This window comes from Orycteropus afer, unplaced genomic scaffold (assembly GCF_000298275.1).
Source record: "Orycteropus afer afer isolate SDZICR_OR568_19922 unplaced genomic scaffold, OryAfe1.0 scaffold00089, whole genome shotgun sequence".
In the NCBI taxonomy this organism is placed as follows: Eukaryota; Metazoa; Chordata; class Mammalia; order Tubulidentata; family Orycteropodidae; genus Orycteropus; species Orycteropus afer.
Window position 1 is genome coordinate 657,672 of NW_006921676.1, and position 14,598 is coordinate 672,269.

At 38.4% G+C, this 14,598-nt stretch overlaps 1 protein-coding gene across 1 annotated transcript in view; it reads left to right on the forward strand.

Annotated features, from left to right (window-relative positions):
- The window catches only part of GCC2 (GRIP and coiled-coil domain containing 2), a 110,397-nt gene extending 96,560 nt beyond the window's left edge, over positions 1-13,837 (forward strand). Inside the window, exon 22 of the mRNA XM_007942364.2 lies at positions 13,767-13,837. Coding sequence (XP_007940555.1) covers positions 13,767-13,837 — 71 coding nt within the window. The remainder of the gene's footprint in view (positions 1-13,766) is intronic.
- The last annotated feature ends 761 nt before the right edge of the window (positions 13,838-14,598 follow it).

Sequence of the window (14,598 nt, forward strand, 5' to 3'; positions counted from 1 at the left end):
TTTCTATCAAATATCTAACGTGCAAACTATTGAAAAGCTGACATTTTAACAATACGGGGCAACTGTCTGTCATACATTATAAGGACCTCTGGTGGTGTAGTGGTTAAGATACTTGGCTGCTGTTCTGGTTACCTAGTGCCACTCTGACAGGAATATATCACAAATAGGATGCTTGAACAAACAAGAGTTTATACTCTTACATTTCAGGGGGCTTTAAGTTCAAGTTCAAAGTGCCAAGCTTTAGGGGCTGGGTGAAAGTCCCTCAACCTTGGGGTCCAGCTCCGCCTCCTGCTCCTGGCCCACTGGAGCTAGAGGCGTTTCTTCACTCAGACAGCTGCTGGCTGCTGAGGCTGAAAAACCCAAGGTTGACAAGTAAAAAGGCACAGTCCTGATGCTACCAAACCACACGGCAGGCCATTAACTTTTAAGTCCATTGTAAGTCCCAAGGTCGACAGAGCATAGCAGGCTGCTGAACAGTGACACAGCTACATGCAGGGTCCAAGTGTGGCACAAGCTAGAGACCATTTCCAAAGCTGCTTATATACAGGAAGTAGACCACATACCCAAAGCAGTTACTCAGCTGCTTGTGGTAGATTCCACCATGGAATTGTTTGCCAGGCTCATCATGGGGAATAACTACCACCAGCTGCCCAGTCACTCAGCTAGGCCCAGCCAAGTTGACACACAAACATAACCACCACAGCTGCTAACCAGAAAGTCAACAGTTCAAACCCACCAGCTACTCTGCAGGAGGAAGATGAGTCAATCCACTTGCATAAAGATTTATAGCCTTAGAAACCCAATGGAAGTCACTGTGAGTTGGAATTAACTCAATTACAGTAGGTTTATGGTACATTATAGGGCAACTATATTACATGAGGGAGCTCTGGTAGCATAGTGCCTAAGGCACTTGACTGCTCACCAGAAGGCTGGCGGTTCAAACCCACCAGCCACTCCTCGGAAGGAAGGTTGGGCAATCCTACTTCCATAGTGATACTACCTCGGAAACCCAAGGAGGGGTCGCTATGAGTCAGGGCCAACTCGATGGCAGACAACAACAACAACATATTACATGTGAAGAAGGAGCCTTGGTAGCACAGTAGTTAAGTGCTTGAGTTCTAACTGAAAAGTCAGCAGTTTGAATGTACCAGCAGGAGAAAAAGATACTGCAGTGTGCTTCTGTAAAAATTATACCCTAAACTTTAAGAGATGGTTCTACTCTGTCCTATTGGATCCTGCTAAAGGGGCAGGGAGGCTGCATCTTATGACCTCCTCTAACCCCACAAGAGGAAGACAGAATCACCATCAGTAGCCCAAGGCCTATCCCTGCGAAGCCAGACATGCTACCTCCCTCCAGCCCTGTCACCAACCCAGACACCAACCGTTCCTCCCGCAGTACCCACCACCTTTCTGCTGGGTTCAATAATTTGCAGTGGCCATACAGAACTCACAGATTATGGGGTTTGTTAGGGAAGCAACAGGCTACAATTCAAGTTCAGAAATGCACTTGTCTTTCACAGCCAGCCATCTCCCTTAGCAGGCAGCAGTCTCTCTCGCAGCACGTGCTTACACCTCCCTCTCAGCAAGCATGTGTCTCTCAGCAGCACATCTTTCTCAGCCAGCAGTCAGAGGGACTCCTTCTGCCTCTAGGAGCTCCTGTTGAGCCTGGCAGAGTGGCCAAACTAACCAATCCTAACATCAGAATTCTATACACCTAAGGGAGAGAGAACTTCCCAGAAAATTACTTCCTGCTGCTCCCAACAGAAATACTCCAGGTAGATAACTTTAACAATCAGGAGCTACTCAGTTGCTCATGGCAAAGTCCACCACGGAGTTTACAAAGACTTAGACCTAGAAAAGCCACACTATATGATTTACTATACTGAGGTCCCTGAGTCAGAATTAACTCTATGGCAATGAGTTTTATATAACATGTTTATAATTTTAACATTCAGTAAAATAAAATATAGTACTTAGTCTGGTCTACTACATCTTTAAAATTTGGATTGTTGATCCTGGGCTTTGGTTCTATCAAAGAATATGGTTTTATCTTACATTACACTTTTTAATGTGTGTTGCCATGTTCCTCTCCTATTTCACCCTTCTTCCTAACTAACACTTCCAAATAGGCTAAGAGCAACAGATAGCCATATGGTCAACACTGGTCCATATCTAGCAGCCATTTTCCTACGTGAATACAGCTCTATTTAGAGTTTATAGAATCAGCTTATCAACTTGAGGACAACAGGTTTGGTTTTCAGGTTTATTTTCTTACCCACTAGATTAAATGCTGTGATTTCATAAATTCCTCTGAAATGCTTCACATTCAGCTGCTATAGTTTCCTGATTTCAAACTTTTTTTTTTTTTAATTTTATTGTGATTTGGGTGAAAGTCTGCAAAGCAAATTCAATTTCCATACTGCAGTTCACATACACTTTGTCTCATGACATTGACTGCAATTTCCCACAATGCAACAGCTCTCTTCTCACTTCCACTCCATACTTACCTCTTCCCTGTGTCCTTCCCTCCCATGCTCTCCTGCCCTACAAACTGTCTCCCTGTGCATAACCAGCCCTTCTATTCTCCCATGATTGGTCTCTCCACAGAGTGTATCTATTTAATGTAAATGTTCAGCTCATATGCCTGTCTGTTGTTTGGCTGGAAGCCACAGGAGTGGGTTCAATTCCAGACCTGAAGGGCAGGTAGGGGCCATAGTCTCAGGGGTTCCACCAGGCTCTATAAGACCAGCAAATGTGGTCCCTTTTTTTTTTTTTTTTTTTTTTTTTAATGAATTTGAGTTTTGTTCCAGATTGTTCTTGCACTCTATCCAGGATGTCCTGTATAGATCCCCCTCCGAGTGGTTGTCAATGGTAGTCGGGCACCATCTACTTCTTCTGGTCTCAGTCATAGTCATATAGGCTAAGGATCACATAGTGTACTAGTCCCTTGGGCTAACTGTTTCCACACATATTTGGTTTTCTTCATTCTTCTGTGCTCTGGACGAAGAGAGACCCATCGTTGCATCTAGATGACTGCTTGGAAGCTTTTAAGATCCTGGTCACTACTTGCCAAAGTAGAACATGGAACAGTGTTTTTGTTTAGTTTTTTAAGCAAATTGAACTTGATGTCTCCTGTGACCATGGTCCTGAGCCCTCAGGTCCAACTGCTCACTCCCTCAAGGTAGCTGGCTGTGACCAAGAAGTGACTACAACCTTGTCCCTTGTCAGCTCTACTATATACCTGGAAATTTTTACATAACATACAAATACACTTGTAGAAACATTGTCTACTAGCCCTATACATGGTCATGGGCATGCTCCCCCCCCTGCATAGAAATACCTAATCATTCAGCCTGTCCACCTATCTACCCACCCTAGATAATGTTTGCCATCACTGATGGCGCAGCACTGTGTGTGCAAAAGTGTTCATCTTTGTTGTCTATACCTCCCACACACCTCTCTGTGTCTTCTTCTTCCTTAGTGCCACTATGTTGATCACTCATATTTGGTACATTGGCCAATACTTGTCACTACCTATCTAGCAGTGTTCCCACCTTACCCCTCTCCTGGTAACCAATAAAGAAAACTTCCTTCCATATATAAACATTTACTAGACTTTTTACAATAACGAACTAATACATATTTGTCCTTCTGTGGTTGATTTATTCACTCAGAATAATGTCCTCCAAGTTCATCCACGTTATGCAGTGTTTTGCTGATTCTGTTATTCTTTAGGGTTGTATAGTATTCCATTGTGTGTTATGTACCATAGTTTAATTATCCATTCTTCTGTTGATGGACACCTAGGTTGTTTCCATCATTTTGCTATTGTAAATAGTGCTGGGATGAACATGGGTGTGTACATATTTGTTTTTGTCCTGGCTCTAACTTCTTTAGGATATATACCTAGTAATGGAATTGGTGGGTCAAATGGTATTCTAATTCCAGCTTTTTAAGGAATCACTATACTGCTTTCCACAGTGGTTGTATCATTTGACACTCCCACCAGCAGTGTATGAGAGTCCCAGTGTCTCCATGTCCTCACCAGCATTCTTACAGCACATACAAATATGTGTGCAGAAATTTTGTCTGCCAGACTTACATATGGTCATGGGTATATTCCCTTTTGCTTACTCATATGTGATCATTTAGCCTGTCTATCTATGTATACCCCATATAGTAGGATTTGTTATTAACTGATAATGCAGTATTGTGAATGTGAAAGTTCTACCTCCATTGTCTGTGCCTCTTGTGTACCTTTCTATGTCTTCCTTTCCCTTACTGTTATTGTATTGGTCACTTACTTTTGGTATATTGCCTTTCCCTTCACCCAAGTCAGTACTTGTCTCTTACCTATCTAGCTATTTTCCCTCTGCTCCCATCCCATCCCTGATACCCAACAAAGAAAGTTTCCTTCTATATGTAAACCTATATATCCTAAGTATATGTCCTAAGGAATTTTTCTGCAAATGGATATCCAGTTTAGCCAGCACCATTTGTTAAATAAGCTGTCTCCTCCCCTATTTAATGTATTCTGGCCCTTTGTCAAAGATCAGCTGAACATAGATGGATGGATCTATTTCTGAGTTCTCAGTTCTATTCTACTGGTCTGTTGCTATACAAATAGCAGGCTGTTTTGACCACTGTGGCTGTATAGCATGACAGAACTTTTTTTTCATTGTGATTTGGTTGAAAGTTGTACAGAGCAAATTCATTTTCCATACAACAGTTCATGCACATTTTGTTTGATGACATTGACTGCAATTCCCCTTATTGTAACAGCTCTCTTCCCCTTTCCTCCCCATAGTTACCTCTTCCCTGTGTACTCCTTTCCCATGCACTCCTGCCCCTGAGCTCTCTCCCTTTGCAAACACTGCCCTTCTGTTTTCCTATGCTTAATTGCTCCAAGAAACATATATGCCTGTCTGTTGTTTGGCTGGAACCCGTGGGAGTGAGTTCAGTTCCAGAACTGAAAGGTAACTAGGGGTCATATTTTCAGTGGGTCTCACCAGGCTTCATCAGTATGGTAAACCTGGTCTTTTTTTATGATTTTGAGTTCCACATTGTTCTCCCACTCTCTATCCAGGATCTCCTGCACTGATCACTTTCTGAGTGGTTGACAGTTGTAGCTAGCTGGCCACCATCTAGTTCTTCTGGTTTGATGGTCATATAGGCTGAGGATCACATGATCTACTAGTCACTTGGACTAATTGTTTCCATGCATCTTTGGTTTTCTTCATTCTTCTTTGCTCTGGATGAGAAGAGACCCATCATTGCATCTAGATGGCTGCTTACAAGCTTTTAAGACCCCAATCGCTACTCACCAAAGTAGGATGTAGAACCATGTTTTTGTGTGGTATGTTATGCCAGTTAAGCTTGCAAACATCGTCCTGAGCCACAGGTTGAACTGTTCACTCTCTCAGGATAGCAGGCTGTGGCCAAGAGGTCACCACAACCTTTCACCTTCTTAGCTCCATACACATCCAGGCATTCTTAAAACATACACAAATACTCATGTAGAAATGTTTGCCAACCCTATACATGGTCATGGGCACACTTCCCCCTACCCAGACATACCTGATCATTCAGCCTGTCCACCCATCTATCCACTCGTAGATCAATGCTTGTCGTCATTGACAACGCAGTACTCTACATGCAAAAGGGTTTGTATTTTGTTCTCTCTACCTCTTCTGTACCTCTCTGTGTCTTCCTCTTCCTCAGTGCCACCATGTTGATCATTCACTTTTGGTACATTGCGCTTCCCTTCACCCAAATCAATATTTGTCTCTACCTATCTAGCAGTGTTCCCTACCTCCCTCCACTCCCATCCCTGGTAACCAACAAAGAAAGTTTCCTACGTATATAAACCTTTCCTTTTTATAATAATGAACTACTATTATATTTGTCCTTCTGTGATTGACGTAATTCACTCAGCATAATGCACTCTAAGTTTGTCCATGTTATAGGGTGTTTCTTAGATTCTACATTATTCTTTAGTGTTGCATAGTATTCCATTGTGTGTATGTACCATAGTTTGTGTTGTTGTTGTTGTTGTTGTTGTTATGTGCTGTCGAGTCGGACCCAACTGATAGAGACCCCTCCTTGGATTTCCAAGGCAGTATCACTATGGAAGTAGATTGCCCAACCTTCCTTCCAAGGAGTGTCTGGTGGGTTTGAACTGCCAGCCTTCTGGTTAGCAATCAAGTGCCTTCGGCTCTACGCTACCAGAACTCCCGTACCATAGTTTGGTTATCCATTTTTCTGTAATGGGCACTTAGGTTGTTTCCATCTCTTTGCTATTATGAATAGTGCTGCGATGAACATGGTTGTGCATATATCTGTTCTTGTCCTGGCTTTAGGACAAGAACATATCTTTAGGTATGTATCTTTAGAACATATACCTAGTAATGGAATTTCTGGGTCAAATGTTATTTCTAATTCGAACTTTTTAAGGGATCGCCATACTGATTTCCACAGTCCCATAAGCAGTGTATGGGAGTCCCAGTCTCTCCCCATCCTCACCAATGTTTTTTGTTTTCTGTCTTGTTGCACTTTGCTAGTAAGGCTGAGGAAAGATGGTATCTTGTTTTGATTTGCATCTCTGTAGTGGCTAATGATTGTGAGCATTTCTTCGTGTGTTTGTTGGCCACCTGAATATCCTCTGTGGTTAAGTGTCTACACATGCCTTTTGCCCATTATTTGTCTTTTTGTTGTTGAAGTGTTGGAGTTTTCTATAAAGTCTAGAAATAAGTCCCTTGTCAGGTATGACATTGCAGAATGTGTTTTCCCAGTCTGTAGGTTCTCCTTTTACTCTTTTGGAGATGTCTTTTGAAGCACATTAAAACGTAATTTGTGGAAGACCTCAGTCATCCAGTTTATCTTCTGCTGTTTATGCATTTTGGGTTGTGCTTGATAGCCTATTTATGCCATAAATTAGGGCCTCTAAATTTGCCCCTAGGAGCTCTGGTAGCATAGTGGCTAAAGCACTTGACTGCTAACCAGAAGGCTGGCGGTTCAAACCCACCAGCCACTCCTTGGAAGGAAGGTTGGGCAATCCTACTTCCATAGTGATACTGCCTCGGAAACCCAAGGAGGGGTCGCTATGAGTCGGGGCCGACTCGACGGCACATAACAACAACAATAACAACAAATTTGCCCCTATGTTATCCTTGAGGAATTTTTAAGTTTTTGATCCATCTGGAGTTACTTTTTGTGTATGGTGTGAGGTATGGATCTTGTTTCATTTTTCTGCAAATGGATAATCAGTTTTGACAGCACCATTTGTTAAAGAGACTTTCTCTTCCACCATTTTATGGATTTCGGCCTTTTGTCAAAAATCAGCTGACCATACATCAGTAGATCCATCTCTGAGTTCTCAGACACTGGTCTGTGTGTCTTGACATTGTACCAGTACCAGGTTGTTTTGACTACTGTGGCTGTATAGTCAGTTGTGAGGTCTGGGATTGTGAGACCTCCTACTTTGTTCTTCTTCTTCAGTCGTGCTTTGCTTATCTTAGATCTCTTTCCTGTCCGTATCCTTAAAGAATGTTGATGGGGTCTGGATTGGGATTGCATTGAATGTATAGATTGCTTTGAGTAGTATTGACATTTTCACATTTTTCAATCTTCCTACCCACGAGCATGGTATGTTATTCCATTTATGTAGATCTCTTATGGTTTCTTGAAGTAGTCTTTTATAGTTTTCTTTATACAGGTCTTTTGTATCCCTGGTAATATTTATTCCCAAGTTTTTTTTTTGTTGTTGTTTTTTTTTGGTAGCTATTATAAATGGTATTGATTTTCTTATTTCCTTTTCAGCAGTCTCTTTACTGGTATAGAGGAATCCAGCTCTTGTATGTTGATCTTGTATCCTGCCACTATGCTAAATCTCTCTGTTAGTTCTAGTAGTTTTCTTGCTGAGTCTCTTGGGTTTTTTAGATATAGGATCATATGAGCAACTAGCAATAGTTTTACTTCCTCATTACCAATTTGGATGCCTTTGATTTCCCTTTCTTGCCTTATTGCCATGGCTAGGACTTCCAGCACAGTGTTGAATACAAGTGATGAGAGAGGACATCCTTGTCTGGTTCCTGTTCACTGGGAGAGAACAGTTTCAGTGTCTCTCCACTGAGAATAATGTTGCCTGTTGGTTTTGTATATATGCCCCTTATAATGTTGCCGAATTTTCCTTCTATTCCTATTTTTCTGAGAGTTTTGATCAGGAATGGGTATTGAATTTCATTAAACACCTTTTCTGCATCAGTTGATATGATCATTTTTACTTATTGATGGATTACGTGGATTGTTTTTGTAATGTTGAACCACCCTTGCATACCTACTATGAACCCCACTTGGTCATAATGTATTATTTTTTGATTTGTTGTTAAAGTCTATTTGCTAGGATTTTATTGAAGATTTTTGCATTTATATTCATGAGGGATATTGGTCTGTCATTTTCCTTTTTAGTGATGTCTTTGCCTGGTTTTGGTATCAAGGTAATGCTTGCTTCATAAAATGAATTTGGGAGGATTCCATCTTTTTCTGTGTTCTGGAATAGTTTGAGTAGGATTGACGTCTGTTCTTCTGTGAATGTTTGGTAGAGTCCAGTGAAACCATCTGGGCCAGGATTTTTTTTTTTTTTTTAGTAAATTTTTATGACCTGTTCAATTTCTTATTTTGTTGTGGGTGTGTTCAGATTTTCCACCTCAGTCTGTGTTAGTTAGGTAAGTAATATGTTTCTAGAAATATGTTCATTTCTTTTAGATTTTGAAATCTGTTGGAGTATAGTTCTTTATAGTATTCCGATATTATCCTTTTAATTTCAGTTGGTTCTGTTGTGACATTACCCATTTCATTTCTTATTCATGTTATTTGTATTATTTCCCTTTTTCCCTTTGTTAAATTTGGCAGTGGTTTGCCAATTTTATTAATCTTTTCAAGAAACCAACTTCTAGTTTTGCTGATTTTTTCTGTTGTCTTTGTATTTTCTGTTTTATTGATTTCTGCTCGAATATTTATTATTTCTTGTGACTATTCTTAGGCTTTTTTTGCCGCCCTTTTTCTAATTGTTGGAGATGTTGGGTTAAGGTGTTGATTTTGCCTCACTCTTCTTTTCTGATGTGTGCATTTATTGCTATAACTTGACCTCTAATCACTGTTTTTGCTGTGTCCCAAAGATTTTGGCATGTTGCATTTTCATTTTTGTTTGATTCAAGGAATTTTTAAATTTCATTATTTATTTATTCTATTACCCAGTCATTTTTAAGGAAGTTATTACTCCATTTCCATGTGTTTGTTCCTTTTCAGTTGATCTTTCTAGTGTTGATTTCTAATTGTGTAGTATTGTGATCTGAGAAGATGCTTTGCAGTATTTCAGTGTTTTTAAATTTATTGAGGCCTGATTTGTGACCTAACATATGGTCTATCCTGGAGAATGTTCCATGTGCTGGAAAAAGAAAATGAATTATGCTGTTGTTGGGTGAAGTGCTTTGTAGACGTCTATAAGGTCAAGTTGGTGGGTTGTATTGTTTAGCTCCTCTGCATATTTGTTGAGTTTCTTTCCAGTTCTATCTTTCATTGAAAGTGGTGTATTAAAGTTTCCTACTATTACTGTGGAGTCATCTGTTTGTCTTTTCCATTTTGTTAAGGTCTGATTTATGTATTTTGGGGCTCTTTCATTGGTGCATATATATATTTATTATGGTTATGTCCTCTTGTTCAGTGGATCTTTGTATCATTATATAATGCTCTTCCTTGTCTCATATGCTGGTTTTTGTCTTAAAGTTAAAACTATTATAAAATAAATTTTTTGTCAGAAATTAATACTGCTACTCCTGCTCTTTTTGCTTGCCATTTGCTTGACATATCTTTTTCCAACTTCTGATTTTAGTCTGTTTTTCCTCTCTAAGGTGTATATCTTGTAGACAGCAAATTGATGGGGTGATGTTTTCTTAACCAGTCTGAAATTCTCCATCTCTTGAGTGGTGCATTTAACCCATTTACATTCAGTGTAATTATTGACAAGTATGAATTTTTTGCTGTCCTTTTGTTATGTGTTTTTTTGTGTTGTTACTGATTTCTTTGTTCCATGTAATTTTCTGTGCTGAGCTCATTCTGGTTATGAATCATGTTATCATTTTTCTTCATTGATATTTTTAGTATTTGCTAAATATTTGTGCTTGTCATCTATTTTATTTTGATGCAAAGGTTTATTATTTTTCTTTGAGGTTGTAATTTATAAGGCAATGAGATGCCTTATGGTTGTGATGTATAATTTTCTTCCCAAGTTTAGTATAGTCCATTCTATCTCAAAATTGTCTTGATTTCCTCACCATTTAAAAAGTTCTGTATCTACAGTTTTTTTTCTCTCTTTCTTTGTAGTTGTCCTTATTTGCCAATTGTTGTCTCTGGTTCCCTGTTTACAGTCTTGTAAGCTTATTTTCTTTGGATACTTCCATGACTGGGTTGGTTTCTGGGTTATGTCATCATATGTGTTAATGGCCACTTGTTGTTTGTTGTTGTTGGTTTTCAGCCCAAAGGACTCCCTTTAGTATCTCCTTTAAGGTTGGTCTGGTTTTAACAAATTCCCTTAATTTCTGCTTATCTGGAAATGTCCTAATTTCACCATTATATTTGAGGGACATTTTTCCTGGATATATAATTCTTGGTTGGAAATTTTTTCTTTTGGTGTTTTATATATACCATCCCAAATGTCTCCCTTTAGCATCTCTTGTAAGGTTGGTCTGGTTTTAACAAATTCCCTTAATTTCTGCTTATCTGGAAATGTCCTAATTTCACCATTATATTTGAGGGACAATTTTGCTGGGTATATAATTCTTGGTTGAAAATTTTTCTCTTTCAGGGTTTTATATATACCATCCCATTGTCTTCTCGCCTGCATGGTTTCTGCTGAGAAATCAGAGCTTATTCTTACTGGCTGTCCTTTGCAGGTAAATTTATGTTTTCCCGTGCAGCTTTCAAGATTCTTTTTCTTTGGTTTTGGTGAGTTTGATGATGATATCTTGGTGATTTTCTTTTGGTTTCTATCCTGTTGGTTTTTTGAATGGATATATTCTCATCTTTCATCATATTAGGGAAATTCTCTTCCAACAAAATTCAGCAATTTTCTCTGTAGTTTTATTTGTCTCTTCTTGTTCTGGAATTCCAATTACATGCAGGTTATTCATCTTGATGGTATCCCACATGAATCTTAGGCTTTCTTCATTATGTTTTGATCTTTTTTCTAATTGATCCCATACCAAAGTGGTATTGAGGTAATTGTCTTTAATCTCAGTAATTCTGTTTTCTGTTGATTTGATTCTACTCCTTTGCCCATTCAATGTGTTATCTGTTTCTGAAATTTTAGTATTAATCTTCTGGATTTCTGACTGTAGATTTTGTATCATTTCTGAATTTTCATTTATTTTGTCATTTTGTTCTTGTATTGTCTTCCTAAATTGTTCTAGGGTTTTATCTGTGTTTTTCTTAATTTTTTCAGTGTTTTCCTTAATCTGTCTCTTAATTTGTTGAAGGTACTAAATATGATTCTTTTGAATTTTTTATCAGGGAGTTCCAATGCTGCTGCTTCCTCAGGGATGTTTTCTGGGTCTGTATACTGGTCCCTTGTTACTAGTACTTTATCTTGCTTCTTTATATGGACTGTGATGGTCCATTGTCTCTGAGATACCATTGTATTTATATTTAATTGTATTGATTGTATTTATATTTAATTGGTGATTGTATGTTGGTGTGATTCACCGATTATTTTTCTTTGTTTTATTTTGATATATCTGAGTAACCAGGGTACTGTGCTCCTCTCTTCACTAGTTGGCAGCACTTATGCACTTAACCACGTATCTCCTGGTGCATGTGTTAGAGAGTGAGTGCACAGATTTCTGTTAGCTGTTTGTGATGAGAAGTTAAGGGTGAGTTGGGCTCATATTGGCTGTCATGTGTCATCGGCCAGTTGGTGTGGAAGCAAGTGGTGGCCCTCACTCAGTCTTGCTGTCTCCCACTCAGTTAGACAAAAACAACAATCAAAATATTCACCGAAAAAGTCAAGAGGACAGAAAACAACACATTAACTCCACAGGAGCAAACACCAAAAAGAAAAAAAAAGGGAAACAAATGAGAAGAAATATTTAAAGAAATGTTTTTAAAAGTTAAAAGAAATATAAAGAGGAAAAAAAAAAAAAACAGTATCTGGAGAGGTGGGAATAAGAGAAAAGAGCTAGAGTGAAAGAAAAACAAGGGATGGGAGGAACCAAAAGAAAGAAAAAACATAGGTACCAGGAAAGGAAAGAGAAAAAAAACAAAAAACTAGAAGTGAGGAAGGCATAAAAGAAAGAATAAAAATATAAAGGAAGAAAAAAAGAATTTAAAACAATTTTTAAAAAATTGAGGCGAGGTGGTGAGGCAGGGCACCCTGACTTTGTTAGAGCATACAGATTGGGATGGAATTCCTGCCAGTCCAGAAGGTGAGGAGAGGTGGGAGGTGGCCACACCTCCATACACCAAGTGAGTGTGCACTGTAAGAGTAACAAGGGAAATACAGCAGCTTTCCAGTTGTCAGCCCCCAGTGTGGTTGCCCGTGCTGTCCTCAGCAAGCAGAGACTATTCTTAGGTCACTGAGATCTGATTGCTGCCACTTTAAATAATCAAAATGGCTTCACCCTTTTGACCACCGAAACACCACAACTCAGTTTGTCCCCTTCTTTGCTGTTTCCCTTTTTTAGTCACCAGCCACCAGTATAGTTGTCCATGCAGACCTTGACAACCAGGGTCGATTTTTATGTTACTAGCCCAGGTCCTAACAACACTTGTAAATATTCAAACTGGCCCCACCATCAGGATAGCTGATAGCCCATAGCTTCTTTTGTCTCCTTATTCACTGTTTTCACTCAGGTTCTCTTACTAGTTGGTATTTAATCCACTTCCGTAGTCTTCCTTTCAAAGCTCATGACCCCAGAATTACCTTCTGTGTCTGTGTCAATTGGTTTCTCTTTTCTTTGTTGAAGAGGGTCGGTGTAGCTTGTCTGTGTATTCTACCTTCTTACTGGAGGTCTCCATGACAGAACCTTTTGAGGTATATACCACCATTGGTTGCAATGGTGGTATATACTATATACATTTATCAAGATTCATAAAACTATGTACTAAAAAGGATAAATTTTATCATAAGTAAATTAATCCAGGCTTTAAGATGATTTTTAAAACAGGTCTTGTTTTGCATTGATTAGTTTTCTTTTTGAGGTGTATGAATCTGTTGTTTTTAGACTCTACGCTAAGTTATGTAAAAGTTTCCATTTTAAAAGAATGTAAACAACAACAAAAAAAAAACCCTTGTAATCAAACTTAGTTGTCCTGGGTACTTTATTTTGCAATTGTCTGATAAAAACAAGTGCAACAGTTCAAGAATAGGCATTGATTCATAACATTGAAGTATGGTATGAGAGGATTTATTTGAGAATAATGAAGCTATTTCTTATGGTCTGCATTGTTATCATTGTTTATTTGTAAACAGTCGTTTCTGCATACTTTTTCTAGCTTATTTATTTATTTTTTATTAAGCCATCAGAAGGTTTGGTTTTAAAGTGTTTCATTTTCATGTAACTGTTTTGAATTAGAGTAGAAAACATAAAAGGATAGCATATAATCAGTTAAAAAGAAAAGGAAATTATTGTTTGCTTATACTATAGAATAGTTCTAGAATATAGATTTTTGCATTGAGAAATTTTAATACTTTTTTTTCTTCTAACTTCCCAAAGGTGAGGAAGAAAATGCTTCCCGTTCTTCAGGATGGGCATCCTATCTGCATAGTTGGTCTGGACTTCGATAGATTGATGGAAGGAAATGGGTTATTTATTAACTAAATAGAATCCACTTGGCAAAAAAATGATTCAAGTATATTTGTGTCATCGTTTTGTCAAAAAATGTGTGTATATATTTATATCTACATATATTTGTACATATGTATGACACGTATATTGAAAAGTCTCAGCTTGAAGTATAGCAGTTTGGAGTATTGATACCAGTCCCCAGTCCTTTGATTCAATACCACAAAGACCATTTCTGTGATGTTCCCTAGACGTTGCAGAATTAAAACATGAAGAATGAATCCATTCCCCTCTTTCACTGTAACCTCAGGACCCATCTATTTCTTGGCAGTACTGTGAATTTTGAAGTTAAAACTACATTTCAGTAGTATAACAACTGAAATTTAGGCTTTGAAAATAACATTACAAGACTATTTATTGCAAAATCAGATTGTTATCATTTGTTAGATAAAATTTGGTGATTAGAGTATGAAGGAAAATGTTTATTGGTAAGTTGATCATTTTGTTTATTAAGGGACTAAAGATGCTACAGTTAATTATGAGGCTAAGTTAAAGTAAAATTTTATTTAGTTATTAGCTTTAAAATGTACTTTAAAACATATGAACTGTTCTCTTTTTCTTTGAAGTCAAAACTCATTATGTTGTCAGAAGCCTTAGTAGTGGCTGCTATAGCCCTGAATAGATGGGACCACTGCGTTATGTTGGGGGTGATTTCATGGTGTCTTTCCAGGCTTTTGCTATGGTAACAGTACTGGTAAGCCAT